The following is a 23,597-nucleotide window of genomic DNA, read 5'->3' on the forward strand; positions in this document are numbered from 1 at the left end:
GCATGTCCTCATCCCAGAGGGGTCATCTGAAAGAGACAGTGGCTCTAAATGATCCTTATCTTGATTTATACACCCCCACCCCCAAACCTGCCCTCCCCCATCCAGCCTATCTTGGTAAACACATTGACTGTCCTCTTCTTGGCTTAAGGCATCCCTGACCCCCCTCTCTGCCTTACTTCCTGCTGGCTGCACCTTCAGGGTACAACCACATCTCCCTACTTCACTATTACCTGTGTAGGGATGATACCAGAGCCTCTACCCAGGCCTTCCTGTCTCCATCTTCCCTCTCAAAGTCTGCTCCCCTCAGTCCCCAGTGGGATGTCCGTGAACCATTCCCCTGCTTGAAGCCTTTTGTTGGTCACTTGTAGCCACCGGATCTGTTCCAAAACCCTTAATATGCCTGCTTGAGTCAGGGGGGCACCTGTCGGATCTCGGGTTTTGCAGTTAGAGCCAGCTTCTGCCTCCTCCTGCCTAGGGAGAATCATTGGCCTGCTGCTTCCTAACCAAGCTATCACGCTTCTTGCTGTTGTATATCCAGACCCTTTTGTCCAGAATATGTTTCCTTTACCCTTCAAACTCCCGCTTGTTCTTACAGACAGAGCTGTGGCATCACTGCTTTCCAGACGCCTTCTCAGATTGCCACCTCCCTGTACGCACGCCGTCATAGTCCTCTCCATCAGTGCTGTGATGCTGTGGGGGCAAGGAAACTGTGTGGGATGTACCTTTATCCTCATGCCTTCTGGATGGCTGGATAGCACAGACTGCCTACTTGAGAAACATTACTTTAGATAGTAAATGCAAAGAATCTCTTGTGAATGAACAGCCTTTACAGACAAAACCTAGACAGACTGGATTAGACTCCTTAGCCTGTGGTTTAATTTGGCTGTGTGGCCTTGGACAAGCCACCTAACCTCTCTGAGTTTGGAGAGTCAAAAGGATTGACAAGATGATGCCTATGACAAAATTCCTTTTCTTTCCCACTTGCTGGACAGTAAATGTCCCCAGACACTTGGCATATTTAAATGGCTCCTATCTATTGCTCTGAGCAGAGCAAACCCAAAGAGGGGCCAGACCCAGCAGCCCTCAATGTCATACACAGAGGAGCCCTGTATTGAACCCCAACAGGAGCAAAAATAGCAGCCATCAGGGCAGCCTGAGATGCAGAAGCCACAGGAAGAAGCCGCAGGCCAAGCGGATGTCAGCTGCTCTGGGGCCCCACTGAGGTTCCTCGGATGTGCCGAGCTCTGCAACCCTCACGCCTGCCCTCGCGGCTCCGGCTCCTCCGACCACAGCATCAGATAAGGCAGACGGAAAAAGTGCTGCCTTCCTCTCTCTGGGGAGGGGTAATCTCAGTGCCATCTGTGGGGTACACTCCTCTGTTACCTCTCTGGCTTCTCCTCTCCCTCCCCCATCGATGACTCTGCCCACCTTAGTGGTCTCCACCAGCACGCTCCCACCCTAGGGCCTTTGCACAGGCTATTTCTCCCCCACATCCCTGCCGGGCTCCCTCCCTCACTCCTTCCAGTCTTGGCTCCACTGTCGCTTTCTCAGTGAGGCCCACCTTAACCACCCTGTTTAAGCTCGCATGCCCTCCACCTCCCCACTCCTCATGCATCTCACCTGTCCAATCTTTTCTTCTTTCCATCTAGGACTTAGGACCACCTAATGTACTAAGTAAATGACTTTCTGCATGTATTGTTTGTTTTTTGTCTCCAATGCAAGAGGGTAGCTCCGGGGATCTTTGGTCACTTCTGTATCTCAGGGGCCTGGAATAGTGCTTGGCACTAAGCACGTACTCAGTAAATATTCCTTCAGGAAATGGATGCATGAGAGAGTGGGTAAGAACCAGCCCGGCAACCAGAAGAGGGTCAGGCTGAATATTTTGGATTCTCGTCCCACGTACATGCACACATGCCTTCAGCCACTTTTATTTTATTTTATTCATTATTGTATTATTTTAATTTTTTTATTTTGGGGGGAGGAGGTAATTAGGTTTATTTATTTCTAGGGGAGGTACTGGGGATTGAACCCAGGACCTCGTGAATGCTAAGCATGCACTCTACCACTTGAGCTATACCCTCCCCACTAGTTTATTTTATTTTAATTGAAGTATAGTCAGTTTCAAATGTAGTGTCATTTTCTGGTGTACAGTATAATGTTTCAGTTATACATAAACATACATATATTCATTTTCATATTCTTTTTCATCAGAGATTACTATAAGATACTGAATATAGTTCCCTGGGCTGTACAGTACAAACTTGTTGTTTATCTATTTTATATATAGTAGTTATTATCTGCAAATCTCTTATTCCTGATTTATCCCTTCCAATTCCCTTCCCCCCACTTTTTGAGCCTCTCACTGTTTGGTGCAGGGCTGGCCCCGGGTAGGTGCTCATCAAGGAGGGGGAGACTGAGTAATGCCTGTATAAAGGAGACCTTGTGCTCTAGGCAAGGGGCCTTCTCATATTTCGGGAGTGGTTGGGTTGGCGGGACAGTAGAGGGAGATGGCAACCGTCCAGTGGGAGATGGTGAGGGATGGCATTGCAGGAATCTGGAACCAGATTGAGCAGGACCTCAAGACCAAGAGAAAGAGGTGGGTCTTCATCCTGAGGACAGAGGGGAACCTTTGAAGGATTTCAAGCAGGGCAGTGACTTATGGGTGTTTTAGGACCAGGTTCTCCTTGTTTGTGGGAAAACCCAGGTTTTGTTCTTCCACCTTCTAAGAGTCAACTGTATGCCAGACCCCACCTTGGTTGTGTTTTTCACAAGGTTTCTTGCAAGCCCATTCTATAGATGAGGAAACTGAGACTCACAGAATGGAGTCTGATGGAAGCCATCCTCTGTATGGCAGCCTGAGTCTCTTTTAAAATAGAAATCAGAGTATGTTACTTCTCTGCAAAAACTCTCCAGTGGCTTCCTGTTTAAGATAAAATTCAAGTCCCACCCTGACCCTGGGGTCCCACATGCTTTGGCCCCTGACGACCACTCTGATCTCATCCTGACTCCTGCCACTCTGCTGACCGTGCTTCAGCTTCTCTATGCCTCCCCCATGCGAGAGCTTTCTGCTTGCTGACCCCAGGGTCTTTGCACTTGTTGTCCCGCCACCCCTGCCCACAGCGCTCCCACCCCTACTTATTATGTGGCAGGATCCTTCTCCTCCTTCAGGGCTCTCTAACTATCACCTCTCAACAAACCTTTTCAAGTACTCTGTGTTTCTCTCTGTCTTCTATCTCTGTACTCTGTTCGCCCTCACAGCATTGATCACAGTTGTAGCCACTTTTGTGTCACCTGCCTCCCCCAGTGGACCATAATGTCTGCAGGGGCTGGGACCATTTCTGCAAGGATGCAGGAGCTCTGGGCCTGTAAGTATGGCTGGTGCTTCCAGACCTGCCTGAGGAGGCAGACGCCTTACCCGGACCACCCGAGGAGGAGCAGTCCAATTCCTGGTGTACCTGGTCTTGACCTGCTTCTGGAGTCACCCACATTCCCTGTAATGCTCAATGCTCTGCCTGGCATTTCAGCAGCCTGGTGGATCCATGTGTGCCTGTGACGTCAGGGTTCAAATCCCAGCTCAGTCACCTCATAGCTGTGAGACCTTGGGCAGTTTCCTTTACCTTCCTGATCCTCAGTTTCCTCATCTGCAAAATGGGCACACACAGGGACAGTGTTCCAACAGGGAATAACACATGTGTGCCCACTGCTTGATTCAGCTCTAAACTCCCTTATCTGAAATCCAGAAGGCTGTGCAACCAGGATTTGTTTTGTAAAGATGCTGCAAACTCATTCGGGCCCCAAACCTGATCTACACTGGTGGGACATAACTTTCCCTTAGCCCTCTTGTGTGAACATTCACAGGATTCACTGCAGAAATAGGAATTTCTGTTTTAACTGTAGGTATTGCCCCAGACCCAACAGAGGCTATGACCTAATTTATAGACTCTTCGCTTCCTCACTTTTCCAAAATCCAAACAAATTCTGAATTCTGAAACTCCATAGGTTCTGGCTAATGGGCTGTGGACCTGGGTGTGTGAGCTGCCACTGAAGACCCTCATGGGGTCCTGGAGGGTCCATGGTGGGCAGGAGGTGGGAGGTGGCATTCTGACAGCCAGGGCAGAGCCCGAAACCTCTTGTTTCCTCTCGGTTTCTCAGCAGCCTGGGGTTTTTAGTCACCTGGGGTTAAGTTGGGTTTTGTTGACTGAGGGGCAGAGGTTAAGGCTTGGGCAGGATGAGCCTAGGTGTTCATGCATTTTCTGGTTTGAATTTAAAAGGGGAATTTTTTTTTTCTTATGAATCATCAGAAAAAGAAATCAGAAGGAAGTGTGTGACCAAGGAGAGGAAATTAGGGTTTAAAAACCATGAGTCACCCCCTTCTGACTCCTGGGTGATCCCTTGCTTTTGGCAGTTCTCATTCACCTCTGAGACTCTGAGTTCTGAATTTTGGAAAATACACTGGGGACTGTCATGGTTTTATTCTGGCTTCATCCCTGCTTCCCTTTCTAGCTGTCAATGTAAATTTCTATTTTTGAATCACTGCCGCACTCGTTTACTTAATATTGTTCTAGCAGGTGTTTCTCCTCTGCCCAAGCTCTACTCAGAGCCCATATCCAGGCCCCACCTCTGGCTCATCACAGCAGCTCTGCCTGGCGCCCTAGACAAGCTCCAGTCTTACCTCCCCCAATCCATTAGCGAGAGGCCGGTTTCTAAAACGCAGATCGGTTCTCACTGCCTCCGTCTGTAAGTGTATCCTCCTCTCCAGCCCCCTGGTCTTGGTGAATGCTGTTCCCACTGCCCTCTCTCTTCTGTCTGGTGCCTTCTCCCCTCACCTGGCTAATTCTGCTCCACCTTCAGGTAGGTTGGCTTAGAAGCCACCTCCTCTGTGAAGTCTCTAGGCTCCCACGAACTCTAGCCCCTACCACCGTTATCACCATAATTATCATCTATAATTCCTGATCCTGTCCTCATCACTGCACCAGATGCTCAGGAGGACAAAGACTGTGTCCTGTCCATCACCAGTACCATCCCCAGTGCTGCGAACAGCAGGCTGTTTTGCAAGACTGGGAGGACTTGGACAAATGGGCAGCGTGGTTGGGGGGTGACTCCTGAGGCAGCAGGCAGGGGTCTTGGGTCCTTGTTTACCCTGCTTCTGGCTGGCTACCTGCCCCGGGGGTGGCTGCCACATTCCTTTCCAGTAGGCGGGTTTCTGTGTCAGCAATGGCGGGAAATACCCCAGTTTCATCATGGTAGATGTATTTCATGTACATTTCTCCCCTTTTCATGGACTCAAGCATACATTTTTCCCATTTTCCTCTGTATTTGTTTCTCGGTGGTTTGCCTCTTGAGTGACTTTCCTGTTTGTGTCCTGTGTCGTCTTGTCTGTTGGCATCTTGCTGTCTCTTTAATTTGAGCCATTTCTGCATCGTGCGTGTGAACTGTCTCATGGTTCGTGCTGGTATTTTCTTAGTCTGATGTCCTTTTCATTTTGGTTTTATTATGCTTCCTCCTACAGAAGATATTAATGCGTATATATTTGAATCTGTCAATCTCCCCTTCTCCGTGATTGCTTCAAGGGCTGAGGAAGTTATCCTGCTGCCACAGATCTGATAAACATTCTGCTCTGTTTTCTGATATTTCCCTGCAACATGACTTTTTATACTTAACTCCTGAATCTGTTTAGAGTACATTTTGGTGAGGGGGCTTACAATGGGTATCTAGTCCAGTGTTCCTAAGTTGGAACAGGATAACCTTGGTATCCTCATTCTGTTTATGAAATAATTGGTCTTTGCCTCTTTGTTTCCAAAGGGAGAGACAAAATAGAGTAGCTGTGTGAGCGTGCACTTACAGAGCTAAGGTTCTTGCTAACTGTGTGACCATGAGCATGCTGCTTAAATCAAGCTCTTCTTCTTATAAAATGAGGTAATATCTCCTAAGACTTGTTGCAAAGATTGAGGGAAAGGGCGTAAGTAAAGAATGTCACATAGTGCCTAGCACAGCGTAAGTGCCCTCCTTAACCATAATGTGTTTCCATACAGAGTTGGTTCTAATTCTGCACCTTCTCTTCTGTTTCACTGATTTAAAGTTCTTCTTTGACATCCCTGCCCCATCGCTTTAATTATTTAACTGTTGCTTCACAGAATGTTTTATCTTTGGCCAACTAGATGGCACCCCTCCATTACTCTTCTCTTACGAGTATTGCTTCAAACCCTCACCATTTTTTTCAGTGAATGTTGATTCTTCCTGTGCACTCTGCACTGTAGCCCACCTTACACTTGCGTGCACACACACACACACACAGAGCAGTTTTCTCACCCTCCCAGCTGCCTGGTCTCCCAGCTCCCTGATCACTCTGGTTCCTCTCCCTGACGGGTGTGCATCAGCTGTCTCACCTGGCCTGTCTCTACCTGGTGCCTTGTCACCCTGGCTGTCATCAGTGCTGGTGCCTGTACTGCCTCTGCACCCCTTGCTTCCCTGTGGATCGTTTCTGTGTCCCCGGTACCTTCAGAGCCTGGCACGTGGCCAGGTACATCGAAGGTGCTCAGGTCAGGGATTGGGGAAGGCAGGGATGCTCCCCACCACCTTGGATTTTGATGGTACCCAGGCTAACTTCACCTTCTTCTAGATGCACAGGCTTGGGCGATCTGCTCATATGGTAGTTGTGACCATTGGGGTGCTGTTGCCAGTAACTGGGGGCTATCTACCAGCCCTGGCCTCACTTTCCCCAGTGGGATAACGAGAAGGTCTCTGAGAGCCGATTAGCCCTGAGATTCTATAATTTATCTTAAACTGGGTGTCTCAATAGTGAAGATGAATCAGAAGCATGTGCTGTGCCTTGGAATGGGGTTTGCTCTCTCTCTGTTTTCTTGGGGGGAGAGGGCCTGTTAGGACAGAGGTCCTAACTGCCCTCTTGGCTGGTCCTCAGGGAGAGCCAGAGCTGGAGTGTAGGGGTTCCATGGTCAGGAAAAGAGGGGTAGGCAGGTGGCGGGGGCCATCCAGCCTTTCTAAGGGCGTGTCGGTATGCCGGCACAGCCCGCCCAGCCCGCCAGTGCTATTCCCATTTTACAGGGAAGGTGCTGCGAATCAGAGAGGTGAGGTCCCTGCCCCGGCCACACGGCCACGCAGCTGCACAGCAGCCAAGAGCGGAGCCCGGGCTGCCAAACTGTGCTGCTCCAGTGTTCTCCTGGCTCCCAAGTCCCAAATCCCAAGGGCTGATTTTAATACAGCCCTCAAAAATACAGCGGCAGTATTTACAAATATCATTTCCTGCATTACCTGGTACTGACAGAAGGAAGTGAACCTGGTACTTTGTCTGTGTTAGGTTTTGGGGTTAGAGGCATAAGTGCCAAGTTCAGGTGACCCAGAAAACCTTTCTAGGTCAAATCACAATTTCAAAAGATTTTTTTTTTCCTTTTCCTTTTTTTTTTTTTTTCTTTTAACCACCCCATGACTGAATGCTGTCGTTGACATATTTCCCTTCCAACAATACAAGCCCTTTGTGGCATGATTGAGGGCTTGTTTTGTAGCGCTGGGGAGAAAATATCTTCCAAATCATCTGCTTCTCATTGTCTCAGTCACACTCACTACCCTCCCCGCCCCCCGTGCCACAGTCCCACCCAATGTATGCTCATGTGGCTTTTAGTTAATTGTCTTTGGCAAGGATCAGTTTTGGGACTTGTTCCCAACCACTCGGATGATAGATAATTGTCAAACACGAATACTGGCCTCGCTGGGCAGCCCAAGGCTCTAGACCGCTGACCACAGCCCAGCTTCTGGGCGGGAGGTGGGAGGTGGATGGCTCTGGGCCTTTGTGAGGTGGCAGGGCAAGGCCACAGAAGTAGCACAGTCCAGTCGTGGGAGCACAGGCTCTGGAGGTGGACATCCTGGGGTTTGAATCCTGTCTCCACCACTTACTAGCTGCATGGTCTGGGGCAAGCTGCTTAACCTCACTTGACCTCATTTGCTTCATCTGTAGAATGGGAGCGTTAGTAGTAGTAACTCACCTCTGCAGGGTTGTTGTGAGCATCATAGGAGTTAAAACTTGTACAGGATTAAAGGGGTGCCTGACGTGTAGTAAGCAGGCTGTGAATGTTGCACAGATTAGTTAAAATGAATAGATGATCGTAGCTGCAGTGGATGCTCTTGTAAGTCGCCCAGATCCCTCCCCGATTGAGACACTTGTTCTGCCAGCTGTGGAGAGTGTTGGCTGCTGCTGCTCACAGCCGAGTCTCCCTCTGGGTATTGCCTTTGGGGGAAGGAGAGGCCTTGCCCATGGACATCCGTCACCTTCCCCCGGGACAGCCTGGACCCAGTGGCTGGCCCACTTGGAAATGCAATGACTCCCTACCTCAATTTGGGACATCTCTGCAGAGCCATCCCAGCTCCAGAGTCTCCTTGGGACAGGCTGAGGCCTCCGATGTGACTGCATCATAGTTCACCTTGCCTTCTGCCCCCCTGCTTTCTCCGCACTCCTGTAATGCTCCCCAGTAAACTTCCAACTGGCAGATTTCACTCTGTGTCTCCAGGGAACCTGCCCTAAAACAACAGGTAACCATCAGATGCAGATGGAGCTTGATATCCGTGTTAAAACATGAATTTCTATCCCTTGCTTTTTCTTCCAGAAGCTCTTTGAAGAGTGGCCTTGAGGTTCTTCACGACCCTTGTCCCCCATCCCTGGGTGTGTGCCACTTGCACGCTCTAGATGTGGCTTGGCGAGCTCCCTCTGTTCTGAGGGTCCTGGCCCAATATTGGAAGGTGGGTTGGTGGCTTCAGGACCACTCTTTAGGTGGGAAGAGAAGGGTCTAGCTCCCAGACAAACAACAAAACTTAAAAATGACTGAACTGCGAGGGGCCCAGAGAACCTCACCCATTCAACCCCTCCATGTACAGATGGGGAAACTGAGGCCCAGAGAGACGAAGGCCTTGTTCAAGGCCACACAGGGAGCAGATGCCTCTCCTCCCAACCCCTGGAGCAGAGGGTGCTATGGGGAAGTCACAGGGCAGGCTGGTCTTAGGAGCCAGACGTGGGGCAGTGAGTTACAGCATTTTGGGCCAGTAAATGCTTCCTTAGCTCTTCCCGAGCAGAGGGGCAGCCAGCCTGGTCCAGGAGTGGGTATCAGCAATGGCTTCCTGGAGGCAGACAGTGTGGGAGTGAATGGGAGTTAACAACTAGGAACAGAAGGAAAGGCAGATTCTGGTGGAGAGTACAGAGCTGCAGAAGCCAACATGTGGGGGAGAGCGTGGTCCATGCAGGGAGCTCAGGACATCTCAGAAAGACAGAACAGGGGAGGATGGGAGGCCAGCCTGGATGGTCAGCTTGTCAGGATGCAGGTTCTCAAGTGCTTTGAATGCTATAGTGAAGAATTCGGACTTTCCCCCAGTGGGGAAGTTGGGGCTTGAAGGATAGTGACCTGGGCAGAATAAGACAGGAGCCTTATCTGTCCTGATACTACTGGCCCCTCACTGCCTGGTCAAGTCTATGCTTGGTCCATAACTGTGGAGTAAATGAGTGGACAAATGAGGGGGCGGGAGGTGCTGGAGAAAGATGGTATCAGCTGCGGTACAGAGGGCGAGGGGCTGGGAGCAGGCATAGTTCCTGGTGAGGGTGGGCTTATCATTCAGAGCTAGCAGTGTGGGTCCCTCTTCCCCACCCCAGAGAGGCCCACCAGCTCCAGCTTAGATGAGACCCTGGTGCACTGGGGCTGCACTGGGGGTGCAGGTGGGACCAGCTGAGAACACACACGGTGGCATCTCCTGTATCAGAAGCCGGGTGGAAGGTCAGCCGGGTGGATGTGTCATGAGGCACATCTGATGGGGTTCTGGTCCTGTCCTTGGACAGCCTCATCGGACCACACCCTGACCCACTTCTCTGGCCCCAGCTCCCTCCAGCCACAGGCAGTGTTTGCAGCCCCCTTGGAACCATTCCCCCTCACAGCGGCCAAATGAAAATGTTTGTTGAAAACAACATGTGCATAATTAAAGCTTAATGAGTGCTTGTCTGTTTGGAATGTGCAATTAGATTTATAATCGGGGATGGGAGCGAGCTCCAAATGGCTTTAAATGGAACTGAGAGAGAGGATAATTTTTGCCATAAATCTGCGGTAACGTGGACAGTGTGTAAGCGGCCACCAGTGGTGGAATCACGGGCCTGCCGGGCGGCCATGCTGTGCCCACTGAGCGACGCTGCCCATCCGGGCTTCTTGGCAGCGGCGGCTGGTTAATACCCTGTGGGGGTGCTCACTCATGGTCTTAGAGGTGGATCCGTTCCCGGTTGGAGCTTGAGTTCCCGTTGTGTCTTCCTGTCTGCATCTCTGAGCTCTGTGATCAGGCCGACAGAGGGGAACTGAGTGATTGGTACGAAGTCCAGCGGTCCTGATCCCCAGGGGTCTTGGCTAGGCAAGGAATCCTGGCATTGTTGCCATGTCACCCCGGGCCAGAATGTGGCTCCATAGTTTGTCTTCTGCTATATATCCCAGCACCCAGAGCTCAGTCAACATTTGTTGAGTGAATGAGTGCCTCGGTACCACCTCTTGCCTTAAACAAGTCACTCTCCCTCTGCGGGCCTCAGTTTCCCCATATCTCTCATGGAGAATTGGATTCAGCTATTGCTGATGTGGACTTTTCTATCACCAAGGCTCTGGGTTTGGAGCAGTTAGTGACTGAGACGGCATCTCGACCAGCACTGTCCAGCAGAAACATAATGCAAACCACCTACGTAATTTAAAATTCTTTAGTAGTCACATTAAAAAAGTCAAAAGAAACAGGTGAAATTATTTCTAATAATATATTTTAGTTAACCCCAAACGTTCTCATTTCAGCATGCAATCAATGTAAATATATCAATGAGGCATTTTATGTTCTGTTGTTGTTGTTGTTCTAAGTCTTTGAGGCCTGGTATGTATTTTACACTTACACACCTCTTAGCTGGGACCAGCCGTGTTCCAAGTGCTCAGTGGGCACCATGCTGGACAGGCCAGGTCTGGAAGGAGTGTGCTTAGAGTCAGCTGGGAGGGCCCTGTTTCCTTGTCTATAAAATGGGGGCAATGATTTCTACCTCCTGGAGGAGCGAGGTGCCTCTGCCACTGAAGTTGTATTGATCACTGTCTTTTTACACAACCTCCTGTTATTTTTTATTGATAAAACAGGTAGCACCATCTAAGCCAACTCTGTCAGTGATGGGGGGGTGGGTCCTGCAGTGGCCACAACACTGGGCTTGCTCCCAGCCCCTCTGGCAAGCCATACCCAAGGCTTTGTCCCCCCTTACTGATAGATAAGGCCCCTGGCCCAGAGTCATGAGGTCATCTGCTCTGGTTCCCACAGCTTGGGAGGAGTGAAGGTGGGAAGCCAGTGTGGGCTTTGGTGGGTACAATAGCCTGGGCTGCAGACTCAGCTCGTGCATGTCCTGGCTGTGTGGCTTTGGGCAGATCCCCTAACCTCTCTGGGCTTCAGTCAGAGCGCTGGATTTCTTGATGGGCAAAATAAGAATGCAAGTCATGTCTGACAAAGCATTGATAAGGAGAAAAACTTTTTTTTGGAGAGAAATTGATATACAATATTTAGGAACAAAGCACAAAAGTCATCTGGGAAAAATTAGTCCTCAGTTGGACTCTCTTACAAAGACTTTAATTTATAAATTTTATTTCAAATTACATATGGCAGGCAGAGGCAAGAGGGTTTTTTCCCCACAGTTAGGACCTCAAAGGGTTGCATGAAGCCCCACTCAGTTTCCTAATCTATAGAAGAGAAGCAGTTACCGCAACTTCATAGGGTTATTGTAAGGGTCAAATAGGAATACAAGGAATAGCTAACAATTTTGGGTGCTTTCTCTGTACCAGGCAATGCTCTAAGCACAGACATTAATTTATTTCATGCAAGTGATAGTCATACCCATTTTCCAGATGAGGAAACTGAGACATCATAACTTAGTGAAAAGTCTGCATAGCTTGAAAAGCAAACATGAGATTTGAACCCAGACAGCCTGGCATTGGAGCCACATTTGTAACCACTGTGCTGTCAGCCTTCTTTAAGTGATGGTGGGCCTGGCATTAAGTATATAGGGCCTGGTCAGAGTTTGGGCCCGAAGCCCTATCCCTGTCCTGCTCCATCTGTGCAGCGCCGCTCCGCCCCTCCCTCCCCATCTCCCTTGTCTGATGCGTATCTCTCTGCGAGACTTCCACATAAAACCGCACTCTCGGCAGGGCCCAGGGTGCAGCTGCCACATTTGCTGCCTCTGTCTTTTGAGCTGTGTTTTATCTGCGCACAACGAGTGTTCTCACGGCCCGACGTCGCGGCAGGCAGGAGCAGTGTGTGCTGCTTTGATTGCTTCCTCTTAGATCTCCATGAGGCGCACCTCTTGGTGTCTGCAACTGGCTGGGCTGAGGACGGTGCTTCTTCGGTCTTTGATCTGTGTCTCTGTGCAGAGGGGCGGGGCAGCACTTTCTACAGCACACCTGTGGCTTTGGTACTTGAAGTCAAGGCTAGGTTCGGAGCTGATTGGGTGGCTTTGGGCAAGCTCCCCAGCCACCTAGAGCCTTGCCTTGCGCACATCTACGATGGGGCTGGTTGTGCGGCCTTGGGATTTCTGGGGTGACCAGGTACAGCTCTGGGCTGAGGTCTGGCATGGAGTAGGTGCTCACTGGCCTGTGCTCACGGCTGCCTCGGATGTCATGTTCCCTTCTCTTTGCCTGGCCGGCTCCTGTGTGTCTTCCATCACAGGGCTTCCAAGTCACCCTTTTCACGATACCTCTCTTGAAAGGTCCTTCTCCCTGCTTTCATTCCTCTGGGATAACTTTATCCTGCCATTGTCACATTTGTCACAAATGAGGCCATCATTAGGTATCTGAAACAAGATACTGAAATCATTGTAAAGCTAGTCTCTTGAAATGAAGGCAGAGCTGAGCTTCGTAGGGTTTGTGGAAGCGTGGGGCCCCGGAATGGAAGACTATCAGAAGCAGGAGGTTCTGGGACTGGCTGACCCCCTGCTGTGGACGTGTAGCTATTGGAGGGAGACTGTTATTGATCACTTGACTTTCAGAGGCTGGGTGGGTGCAAAACTGTCAGTGACCAGTTGAGGTGGGCTTCAAACAAGATTTTGAGTTACTTGTTCCTGTCGTGGGACTATGGCCAAAGAATGGCTGACTTCCTTTCTCAGACTTGGAAGATAGGAATGTTTTATTCTCTCAAGCTTCTTCTAAGGGCTGGGGGCTCCTGGGAGGCAGGGCTGTGTCATGCTCATTACGGTGTGCCTGGTGTCAGTACAGTGTCAGGCACGTGGTAAGCAATCACTAGGTACTGCTCAGCGAACGATGACTGTTGCCCGTTCTGTGACCTCCGAATCCCTTTGCTTTTCCCTCTTTTCAGTGCCTTGTGACAAGCTTCATTTATTGTAAGCCCCCGGTGCTGGGAGCAGGTTACTCAGTACTGTAGGTGCTTGGTACCTGATTCAGGGGCATGAGGTGATTTCATTTTGCTTCAGCATATTTAAATTAGGTCCTAGCCCTAGGACTGCGAGTGGGAATGAATGAGGAGAAGACATGAGAGGGGTGGAGTCAAAGTGAAAAGACTTACCTTGACAGGAGAGAGACACTTCACATGTTTAGACTAAGGGAAAGGAGGTCAGGATGGGTGTGATATTAATAATGTGGGGAGGGGAGGCTCCAGCGGGTATCCGATGGCGTCAGTGACGTAGGGGATGTGGTCCTCTGCTAGACTGAGGGGGATTGGAGCTGATGAGAGGGAAAGGGTTTAGCATATAATTATAATAGATAACATTTATTAAGCAGCTGTCAAAAATCATTACCATTATTAAGTATTATGTTACAGATATTAACTCATATCTGATAACAGATATCAAAAACTTTTTGAGGCAGGAGTAATTAAGTGCCATCATTACCGGTTTACAGGTGAGGAAACTAAGGCAAAGAGAAGTTGAATCCAAGATCACACACAGCTAGAAAACGGTGGAACCAGTACCCCCATTCAGGAATCAGCACTGTTGCCCAGTGTATCACGCTACATGTGGAAGTTGGATTAAGTTCAAAGCCGGCTTGAGATGGGGGCTTTAAGATTGACTTGGCCCAAGAATATGGGCTTATGGAAGCAAGCAGGTCTGTTACAGTTGGAGTGCATAGCCAGGGGGAAAAAAGACCTAGGAAGAGTTGGATTTCAGTGGATAGAGAAGGGGAGGAGGAGGGTGCTCCAGGCTGATGATGGGGCAGTGTGTGCAAAGACAAGGGTGCTGGAGGTTCCTGCAACCTTGAGGGATGCTGTGGGAGCTGAGGCTCAGGGCTGGTTGTCATGGAGGGTCCTGGATGCCAGGATTAATCATGTGGAGTCACTGCAGGGTTTTGATCTGAGCAGTGAAATGATTGCCAAAGGAAGGCTAGTGACAGCCAGGGTGAAAGATGGATTGGTGAGGGGAAGCTAAGCAGAAAGCATCTGCTGGTGATGGGGTCAGAAGGATGTAGGATGGAAGGGGTCCAGCACCACCCTAGGGATGGCAGGTCACGGGAAAAAGAGCACTCATACACGTATCATATACATGTTATGAGTTCAGTGTTGGGTGTGTTGAATTTGAGGTGCTCATGGATCAAATGGGGGAGATGCTTGGGGGGCAAATGTACATTGGAATCTGGAGGTAACTTAGCTGAAGGCGAGTATTTAAAAGTTGGTGACGTGTTGCAGTCCTAAGAAGCTATGGCATTGTCCAAAGAAAGTGTGCATAGAGTGAGGAGGAAGTACCAGACCCATTCAACCCATTCCATCAACCCAGGCATCACACACTCCCGTTCCAACCACCTATCTGTTTATCTCACCCACCATCCAATCATCTTCCCATCACTTACCTCTTCATGTCACCTAGTCATCCCGTCTCATTCATTCATCTTCTCATCCCTCTCATTCCAGCCACCCATCTGCCCATCTATCCACTCATCCATCCAACCTTCTAATTCCATCTATCCAAATTTTGGGCCATGTGTTTGTCCACCTACTGGCCCATCATCCTCCAAACCACTCATCTTCCCCACCCCCACCCATCTACCTATCCATCCATCTATTTGTCCATCCATCCCATCTGTACACTTATCCACCATCCATTCACTCATCTTAACCCATCCCAACTATTTCCTTCTCTGTTCACCATGACAACCACCAGCCATTTGTGACTTTTGAGCACTCGAAATGTAGCTAAGACTAAACTGACATGTACTGTAAGGTGGAACACACACCACATTTCAAAGACAGTACCAAAAAAACAAAACAAAACTATAAACTAACTCATTCACAAGTTCCTATTGATTACATGTTGAAATCATAATACTGTGAATATATTGGGTTCAATAAAATGTCTTTAAAATTAATTTCACCTATTTATATTTGCTTTTTAAACTGTGACTACTAGAAAAATTTAAATTACGTATGTGGCTTGCTTTATATTTCTATCAGACTGCTGATTTATACCATCTGTCATTCCATCTATCCATCATCCATCCATCCCATCCTTCATTCCCTCCCTTCCTTCTATCCATTCATCTACCCAGTTACCGCATTGGTCCACCCTACAGATATTTAATTTACACCTACAATGAGTCAGTGACTCTGTGGGTCGTAAGAATAAAGGAACTGAGGCTTTGAGCAGCTACGGAGCTTGCCCGAGGTAGCAGAGATGAAGCTGCATCATCTGGCTCCCTAAAATCAGGGCTTCTCACTTTTCACCTTGGCTTCCTATTTGCTCAGTTTGCTTAAAGACAGAAAAAAGATCAATCCTTTTCTTTGGGGCAGGTAGGGGGTGGCTGTTGGAGTAGAGGCCCAGGTACCCCTCTCGCCAAGGGGTCCACACATAGTGAGGAGAGACAGACCCTTCAGAAGCCTCTCCTTGGTGGCCGTCATGAAAGGGTTATCTCCACACATTCGATATTTGCAAAAATGTGGGTTCTTTCAGATTCCAAAACTCATTTCCATGACAAAACTCTTGGGAAGAGAAGATGAAGGTCTGGCTTTCGGAGAACAATCTTCCAGCTGTAATGAGGACTGAGGATGGCGGTGGGAAAAGGAATTATAATTAGAATATGAAATGGGGAAAATTAATCTATTCCAGTCAGTGGTAAGAGATGTTCTCCTGGCGTTTCATGGAAATTGTTAGGCCCTTGTTCCCCTCCTCTACATTTTTTTTCCCCACATTTTAAAGCATTTGGAAGGTTGTGTGGTGTGAAAAAAGATTTTGACTGAGGCACTGATAAACTGTGAAATACACACAGGATTTAAGTTCTCGAGTGTCTCTGCCTTGTGTGTGTCTACATACAACTCGTGTCATATGTTTGTGTGCACATTTCTGTGAGTTATATTTATATTCAGTTGCAGGCGTGTGGTATATTTATACACATCTGAGCATCCCCTCCTTTCCGCGTGTGCAGGCTATGAGTGTGTGTAGCTGTCGTGTAAAGGGTCTGTGCTATGTGCACTCACGCTTGTGCTCTGGACACCTTTGTGGTGGTTTGCGTTACCCTTGCACGTGGTACATGTGTGACGAAGTGTTGTCTTGAACGCTGTGTTGGGTGTGGCATGGGTCCCTGCTGGTTTGCGGTGCACGTGTTGTCACTGTGCAGGAGCGCGCTGCGTGCATTGTATGCCTTTGTTCACATCCACACTCAGCATTCGCTGTGCGGTGGGTATACCTGTGGGCGTTTTCCATCTTTTCTGTGCATGTGGAGGAGGGGTTGGCTCTGCTGTGCCCAAGCTTTGTGACTTCTCCTCTTGGCTTGCAAGTTCTCTCCCCCAGAAAACCCCCCACTCCCAAGAAAAGGGCTGAGGGGGTAAGTCCCAGGTTGTAGAGCCCTGGGGACCAAGCCAGGGGATGCCCGGGAGGTTTCAGGGTACCCTTCCCTCCTTCCTTCCGTCTACAAGGGCTCAGAGGTGGTGGAGCGCTGGGCAGAGGTGGGCAAAGAACAGAATCCCCACCAGCACACCTTGGGGCCTCTTGGGCAACTGTTTATCCTCTCAACCTGTTTCCTTGGTTGGAGACAGGGAAAAATAATACCTGCTTCACTGGTTGTTTTGAGGGTAAATGAGATCTTTTATGGAAAGCATTTCGCTCAGTGCCAAGTATATTCATTCATTCACCAAATATTTGTTCAATGCCTGCTGTGCACGTCGGGGGAGAGAGCAGACCTTTCCCCCCCACCACCACTTGGCAGTGGCTCCATTCTAACCAGCATTTAATAAATGGGCTGTTACACAGGCTTTGGGGGACATCTTTCCCTCTGCTCCTTTAATACATGTTCCTGTATTTTAGAGCTTTATCATACTGTTTGATTACTATTGCTTTATAATATTTATAAAATGTTTCAAATATCTGGTTAAACTTAGTCCCCCTCCACTTTCCATCATTCGTTCTTTTAGGACATACTTTTAAATGATGTGTGATTTTTCAAAAGGTCTTATTTGTATTGAAGAATATATGGCCACGATGACACATCAGATAGTAGCCAGGAGTTTTTGCTGAGAGCTCTCTGCCCTGCCCAAGTTGTAGTCCCATTCCTGATGCCGGCCTGTGCCAGGCACTGGGAATTTGGAGAGGACCAGGATGCAATTCCAGCCTCCGCTTTGTTCCCACGCTGGGGCAGAAGACAGATGTGAAGACAATCTCTGTTGTTAGAGGGGCAGCTAAAGGAGGTGAGAGCATGGCCTGCCTCCTGGAGGAGGTGTTTCTGAGCAGAGCCTTGAAGCCTGAACTCTGGGTACAGTGTAGGGGGTGGAGCCCTGCATTTGGGGTCATTCCCAGACTCTAGGCCTGGCCTTTTCTTTTGCTAATGCAGCAGTCCCTGAAGGACTCTGCCCATCCTTGTGCTGGGAAAGCACTTGGGTGCAATCCCCAGTACCACTGCCCCAGTGGAAAGATTGGCCTGGTAAAGACGACGTGAATGGTGTAGCTCATTCATGCATTCATTCATTCAACAAGAATTTATTATCCACACTGTGTTAGGTACTCTTCTAGGTGTTTGGGAGGCATCAGCATACAGGCTAAGACCCCTGACCTCCAAGAGCCTCCAATTTCGTTCGGGGGACTCCAACTGCGAGCAGTGAACATGGTAAATAAGTAAATTATGTAGAAGGCTAGAAGGTACAGGGGCTCTGGAACAAAGAACAAGGACAAGCCGGGCAAGGAAGTCGGGGGTGGTGGGCTTCAGAGCCCACGGACGTGGGACATCTGAGCTGGTCATTAGGAAAGCCTCTCTAGGCGAAGAGGGTCTGGATGAACTGATGCTTGTGGGAATGAGGACTTTTCCAGCCTCCGCAAGGGCTGTTTGGTGCTGTCCATCCAAACGACAGATGCACACACAGTTGCGTGCAGTGATTATACAAACTAATCCTACAAATAAACTCACACCCATGCGAGATGGTGGATGTACAAAAATTCTCGGAAGCAACGTTGGGACTGCAAAGGACTGGAAACAATTCAGTTGCCCAGGCGTTTAACTGGTTAAATATGTGTGATAGCCCTGCTGGTGGCATACTACGTACCAGAAGATGAAATTATGTCCTGATATAAAACACTTTCCAGGATGTGTTGCTAGGAGAAAAATAAGGTGCAAAATGGTGTGTATAGTACGCTGTCATTGGTGTGAATGAGATGACTACTGTGTACACGTGGGCTATCTCTGAAAGGACTGCAGGAGGCTGGTAGGTGCAATGGTTGTCTCTGGAGAGGGGCAGTGGATGTCTGGGAGGTGGCAGGGAGGCGACTTTTCCCTCTGTCACTTTGTGTGCTTTGGGAATTTTGAACCATATGAATATAATCTAATAAAACCTTTTTCAATTACAATGAAGTGGCCATCCACTGTTGGTGCCCCACCCAGATCCCTTTACCGCCCAGCGCAGGCTTCTTCCATCTGCTGCGAGCACTGGCTGTAAATGGCCCACAGCTGGCACAGTTCTCTGGCCAACTGCCCTTGGCCAATGCGGGCCACCCTGCTCTAGTCACGACTCCTTCTGTCCCTTAAGGGCAGCCCACAGCCAGTGACTGATGGGCACGTGCTACAGAAGCGCGGCCCCTTGCTTCATGGCGGGACTGACTCCGGGGTACCGTTCGTGCCCCGGAGCTTGCGGCGGGCTGAGGCTGCACAAGCCTCCAGCTGGGACTGCATCCTTGCTTTACTTCTTCCCCATCCTCCCCGATCCCTCCCTCCCTCCCTCACAGCTTATTCCTAAAGGGCCCGTCTCAGAGATCACATGCATCTGAATTCTGGTCTCAGGCTCTGCTTCTGTAGAACCCGACCCAAGACACTGGTCTCAAAGGAAGGGACCTGGACTTGAGCCAAGTGCTTTATGAGTTTCAGTGCAACATCCCATGGAGACAGGACTGCTGTCATCTGACAGACGAGTCACCTCAGAAATTCAGACACCAGCTCAGGATCACACATCAGGGAAAAGGGGGAGCCAGTGACCCTAGAGCCCCCGCTTTCCCCACTACACCTGCTCCCTGTTGCAGATAAATCTTCCCGACTCCAGACTTGGCAGCTTCTCCGAACACAGGGTTCCTGTACATGGTTCCTACCACAGTCCTCACTGCCTTTGGCCCAGGGTGGCCTCAGGGGCAAAGGTGAGGGGGCAGAGCCACTTGGGATGGTAAAACCTGGAGGACAGGCCTGGGGCAGACCTCAAGGCTCTGGAGGTCCTGGCTCCCCTCCAGCATGTGGCATTCCAGCTCTGGCTGAGAGCCTGATATCATTTTGGCCAGGAGAAATATTTGCGTACTTCTAGAGATGGGGAACTCAGTACCTGACAAGGCAACCTGCCACATCTGTGGACAACTTATGAAGGGCAGAAGGATTTTTCTCTCTGCATCCTTAGTGTGTTTAGTGGTGCTCACCCAAGCCCTTGGGGCCACAGAACAAGGACTGTTCCTTCTACCCTAGAGGGAGCCCTGCTGAATCGGGAACTGGGCATCCTGGGCTCTGTCTTTGCTTCTCCAGGCTCCAAAGTCTTTTCCCCTCAGTGCTTTTATTCCCCTGACTTCCTCTCGCTTCTCCCAGAGCCTTCTTGAGAACATTTTCATCAGAGCTACCTCTCTCTCTCTTTTTCTGTTCCAGTTTGATGGTGACAGTGCCTACGTGGGGATGAGTGACGGAAACCCAGAGCTCCTATCAACCAGCCAGGTGGGTGCCCTGTCCTCCCTGTCTAGCCTTGGGCTGGCTGGAGCCCAGTTGCTGTCGGGGTGAGATGGGAAGGGGGCAGAGCAGGGGGCACAGCCTTCTACTGTCCTTTTTCTGGTTGATCAAGAGTATGAGTTGAGTCCCCTTCAAGCGGGCAATGAAACTGGGACAGTAGTGTTTTCTGTAAATCAACTATCTGTCCATTGTTGGCTTAAAATGGGCATCATTGAAAACTTGATAAAACTCCAAATGTGTTGTCTACACTCTCCATGCGCAGAGGGGAAATTTTCAGTGACAGTGGGTAGAGATGTCACATGTTCATTGGTGTTGCCTGCCTCCTGCTGCCACCCAGCACCCATACTTACGATGGTGTAGAGGTGCTCACACCCATGCATAGGCGTGCAGGGCTCTCCCACTCACCTGGAGTTGTCTGATGCCACCAGGGAGGGGTGTAGACGTGTCACAAATGGGAAGACAGCCAAGGCTTTCTGTGTGGTCCTTCTTGGTGGTGAGAGGGGCTGAGTCATCCCTGGGAAAGGCCCAGCCCAGCCCACTTGGAGTCTCAAATGCCAGTTGGACAGATTTTCCAAGGGAGCCTGGTCTCTGAAAACAAAGGTTTCTCTCCATTGAGAGCATCCTCACTATGGTCTTGGATGTCAGAGAAGGTCCTCACTGCAAGGAGGACCCCACAAACAAGGGTCCTAAGGAGGGTCCCACAAACATCCTGGAAGATGGTTCCCTAAAGCAATGGTGTCTGCTGGGTGGCAGAAGCTCAGGGTGCTGGATGGAGGGGCGAGGGATTTCATAGCTGCTGAAAAACCTTGGAGCTGGAGGACAAGCCTGTTCCTGGGGCTGCTTGGCTCTCTGGCTGTGTAGTCGTGGCGGTGCGGCAGTCCAAGCTGGGTGGCTGGGACCACATTTTCCAGCTGGGGAAACAGAAGCCTATTAATTCACAAACATTTCTGTGCCCTACTATGTGAGAGGTCCCATGAGGGACATAGATGACTGAGACACAGGCTTGTGGCCTTTAGGGAACAAGTGAGGGAAGAAGACACTGTCGTCCCAGTGTGGTGTGGAAGCTCCATTTCAGGGCGCTGCCACGGCAGGTGTGCGCCTGCTGGGGCCGCCATCCCACGTGCCTTCTCTGGCCTGTGACTGCATGAGCACCGAGGGGGCTGCTGAAAAGCTGCCTTAATATTGCACTGACTTGTGCCAGGCTGCAAGACACTGGTGGGCAGAACGCCAGTCCTGGAAATGCTCATTTTGGACGAGATCATGGAAGTCACTGAATTGCCCATAATCTACTTGGAAATGTGGTTGTCCCAGTGCTTACCCCTGAACATCTCATCTGAGCCCCTTCACAATATTTCAGTTGCATCTTGTTAACATCCTGAGCCCTGGCTCTCAGAACCGTACGATGGTAGGGTCAGCGCTGGCTCGGTCCCTGCTGGAGAGCGTTGGCGCTGTGCTTCCACCAAGAAGGGCACGTGGGACTCCGCAAGGCTCTGTGTCTGGTATAGGCTTGGGAAGAGGTGGGCACAGTTCTTCAGAGGGGAGGTAAGGATAAATGAATGTCCCCCCAAGCTGCTAGCCACAGCCTCCGCTGTTCACCCAATGCTTAACAGTTTGTAAAGCCCTTTTCTCAGTGGTTATTTCAACTGACTTTCACAACAGCCTTGAGAAGTATCATGAAGAAGTAAGACAGTGTCATTAACCCATTTCATAGATGAGGCAGCTGCGGCCCAAGGACGTTGGTTGACTCAGCCAGGGAGCAGTACAGATGAAATTTGAACCCACACAGTGGGACTCAAAGCTCCACCCATTACCTTGCTGTGTCTGTGGAGAGCTCCGTTTCCACCTCAAGGCAGCCACGTGCTTCAGCCTAAATGTCACTTCCTTAGAGGGCTTTGGGTCCCTTCCCCATAATTCTTTCTCACGGTGTCGTGTCCTTTTAATTCAGAGTGTTTGTCACTGTGGTTGTCTGCTTACTTGTGTGATGACTTGGTTAACATCTGATTTCCATCCTAGACTGTGACCTCCCTGAGAGCAGGATCTGATCTCTCTTATTCAGGAAATAATTATGTAACAAATACATTTCCTTAACAGTGCAACGAGGTGGTTGGACTCCCTAAGGATCCTTCCAAGTCTCTTGTGCTGTCACACAGAGAGTCTCCCTAACTTTGAACTTCATAAAGAAGATTTCAGAATTCCCTGAGATTGACTGAGTCCACCTGGTGACCCAAGCCAATCTTGTCAGGAACAGACTTAGTGATTACAATCTAGACTTCTTATAGTATAACAGTGAGCTATTGCTGCATAACATGCACTCCCAAAACTTAGTGGCTTAAAACAGCAAATATTTATCTAGTTCATGATTCCATGGCGTGGCAGTTTGGTTGAGTTTGGCCAGGTGGCTCTTCTGGTCATGGCTGGGATCATTTAAGAGGCAGCAGTCAGTTGCCAGGTCAGCTGCGGGCTGATTGGCATGGGGGGCTCACTTCTATCCACATGGTCTCTGGCCCTCCAGCAAGCAAGTCTGAGGCTGCTCGTGTGGTTGGAGAAGGGTTCCCAGAGTAGCAAGAGCAGAAGCTGCAAGACCTCTTGAGGTTTAGGCTTTTGACTGGCACGTGACTACTGCCGGCACATTCTGTGGGTCAAAGCAAGTCACAGGGCCAGTCTAGAGTCAAGGAATGAGGAAAGAGACTCTACCTGTTGATGGGAGGCACTTGCAAAGTATTGTGGCCTTTTAGCAAACTATCACATACGGGAAGGATGTGGGATGTAGTTCATGCTGATTTTGCTGAAGAATAAGACTTCTCCGGGACCTGCAGCTCCCCGGGACTTGGTGGTGCTCCAGTGGCCTCTGCAGTTCTTACTGGCAAAACTTCTGTATCTTTCCTTCCAGTCCTTTCCCTGGAGTGCTTGCTTGGACCCACAGGCACACATGAGCACCCTGTCACACTGTGTGGCCTCATCAACTTCAGGAATTGTGTTTCTCATTTACTAAAGGATTGCCATAAACATGCGGGCAAATGAAGGTCTCCTGGCCGATAAAAGGTTCAGAGGATAAACATTCTAAGTGGCATGAAATGCATTTTATAAATACAGTTAAATACAAGCTTCATTCATTCACCAACTGTTTAATGGGCACCTACTATGTGTAATGCTCTGGACATAAGCAGGAAGCCATTTCTGGAAGACATAGCTCTCATGGGTTTGAAGTTTCTTTTGCAAATGCATGCTCCATTGTTCGATTTTTGCAAGTCTCTGCAAAACTGCCACAGGGCTGCCTTAGTTTCACATATTATCACTTCCCCCTTCTCCCTGGACCTTGAGTTTGTTTTGGACCAGACTTGCTTGGGTTGTCTGAGACCGAGATGCAGTTGTCAGGCATGGCTTCCAGCCCACCAGCAGCTTCTAGGGGTGGAGGGCCTGGTAGAGATCAGATCTTCT

The 23,597-nt window shown here is 49.6% G+C and overlaps 1 protein-coding gene across 2 annotated transcripts in view; it reads left to right on the forward strand.

Moving 5' to 3' along the window:
• Positions 1–23,597, forward strand: part of TOX2 (TOX high mobility group box family member 2) — a 120,045-nt gene that overhangs the window by 30,555 nt on the left and 65,893 nt on the right. For both annotated transcript variants that reach the window (XM_074347312.1, XM_010958724.3), the window contains exon 2: positions 20,082–20,147. In XM_074347312.1, coding sequence (XP_074203413.1) covers positions 20,082–20,147 — 66 coding nt within the window. The remainder of the gene's footprint in view (positions 1–20,081; positions 20,148–23,597) is intronic.

Source organism: Camelus bactrianus, chromosome 19, assembly GCF_048773025.1.
Source record: "Camelus bactrianus isolate YW-2024 breed Bactrian camel chromosome 19, ASM4877302v1, whole genome shotgun sequence".
Classification (NCBI taxonomy): Eukaryota; Metazoa; Chordata; class Mammalia; order Artiodactyla; family Camelidae; genus Camelus; species Camelus bactrianus.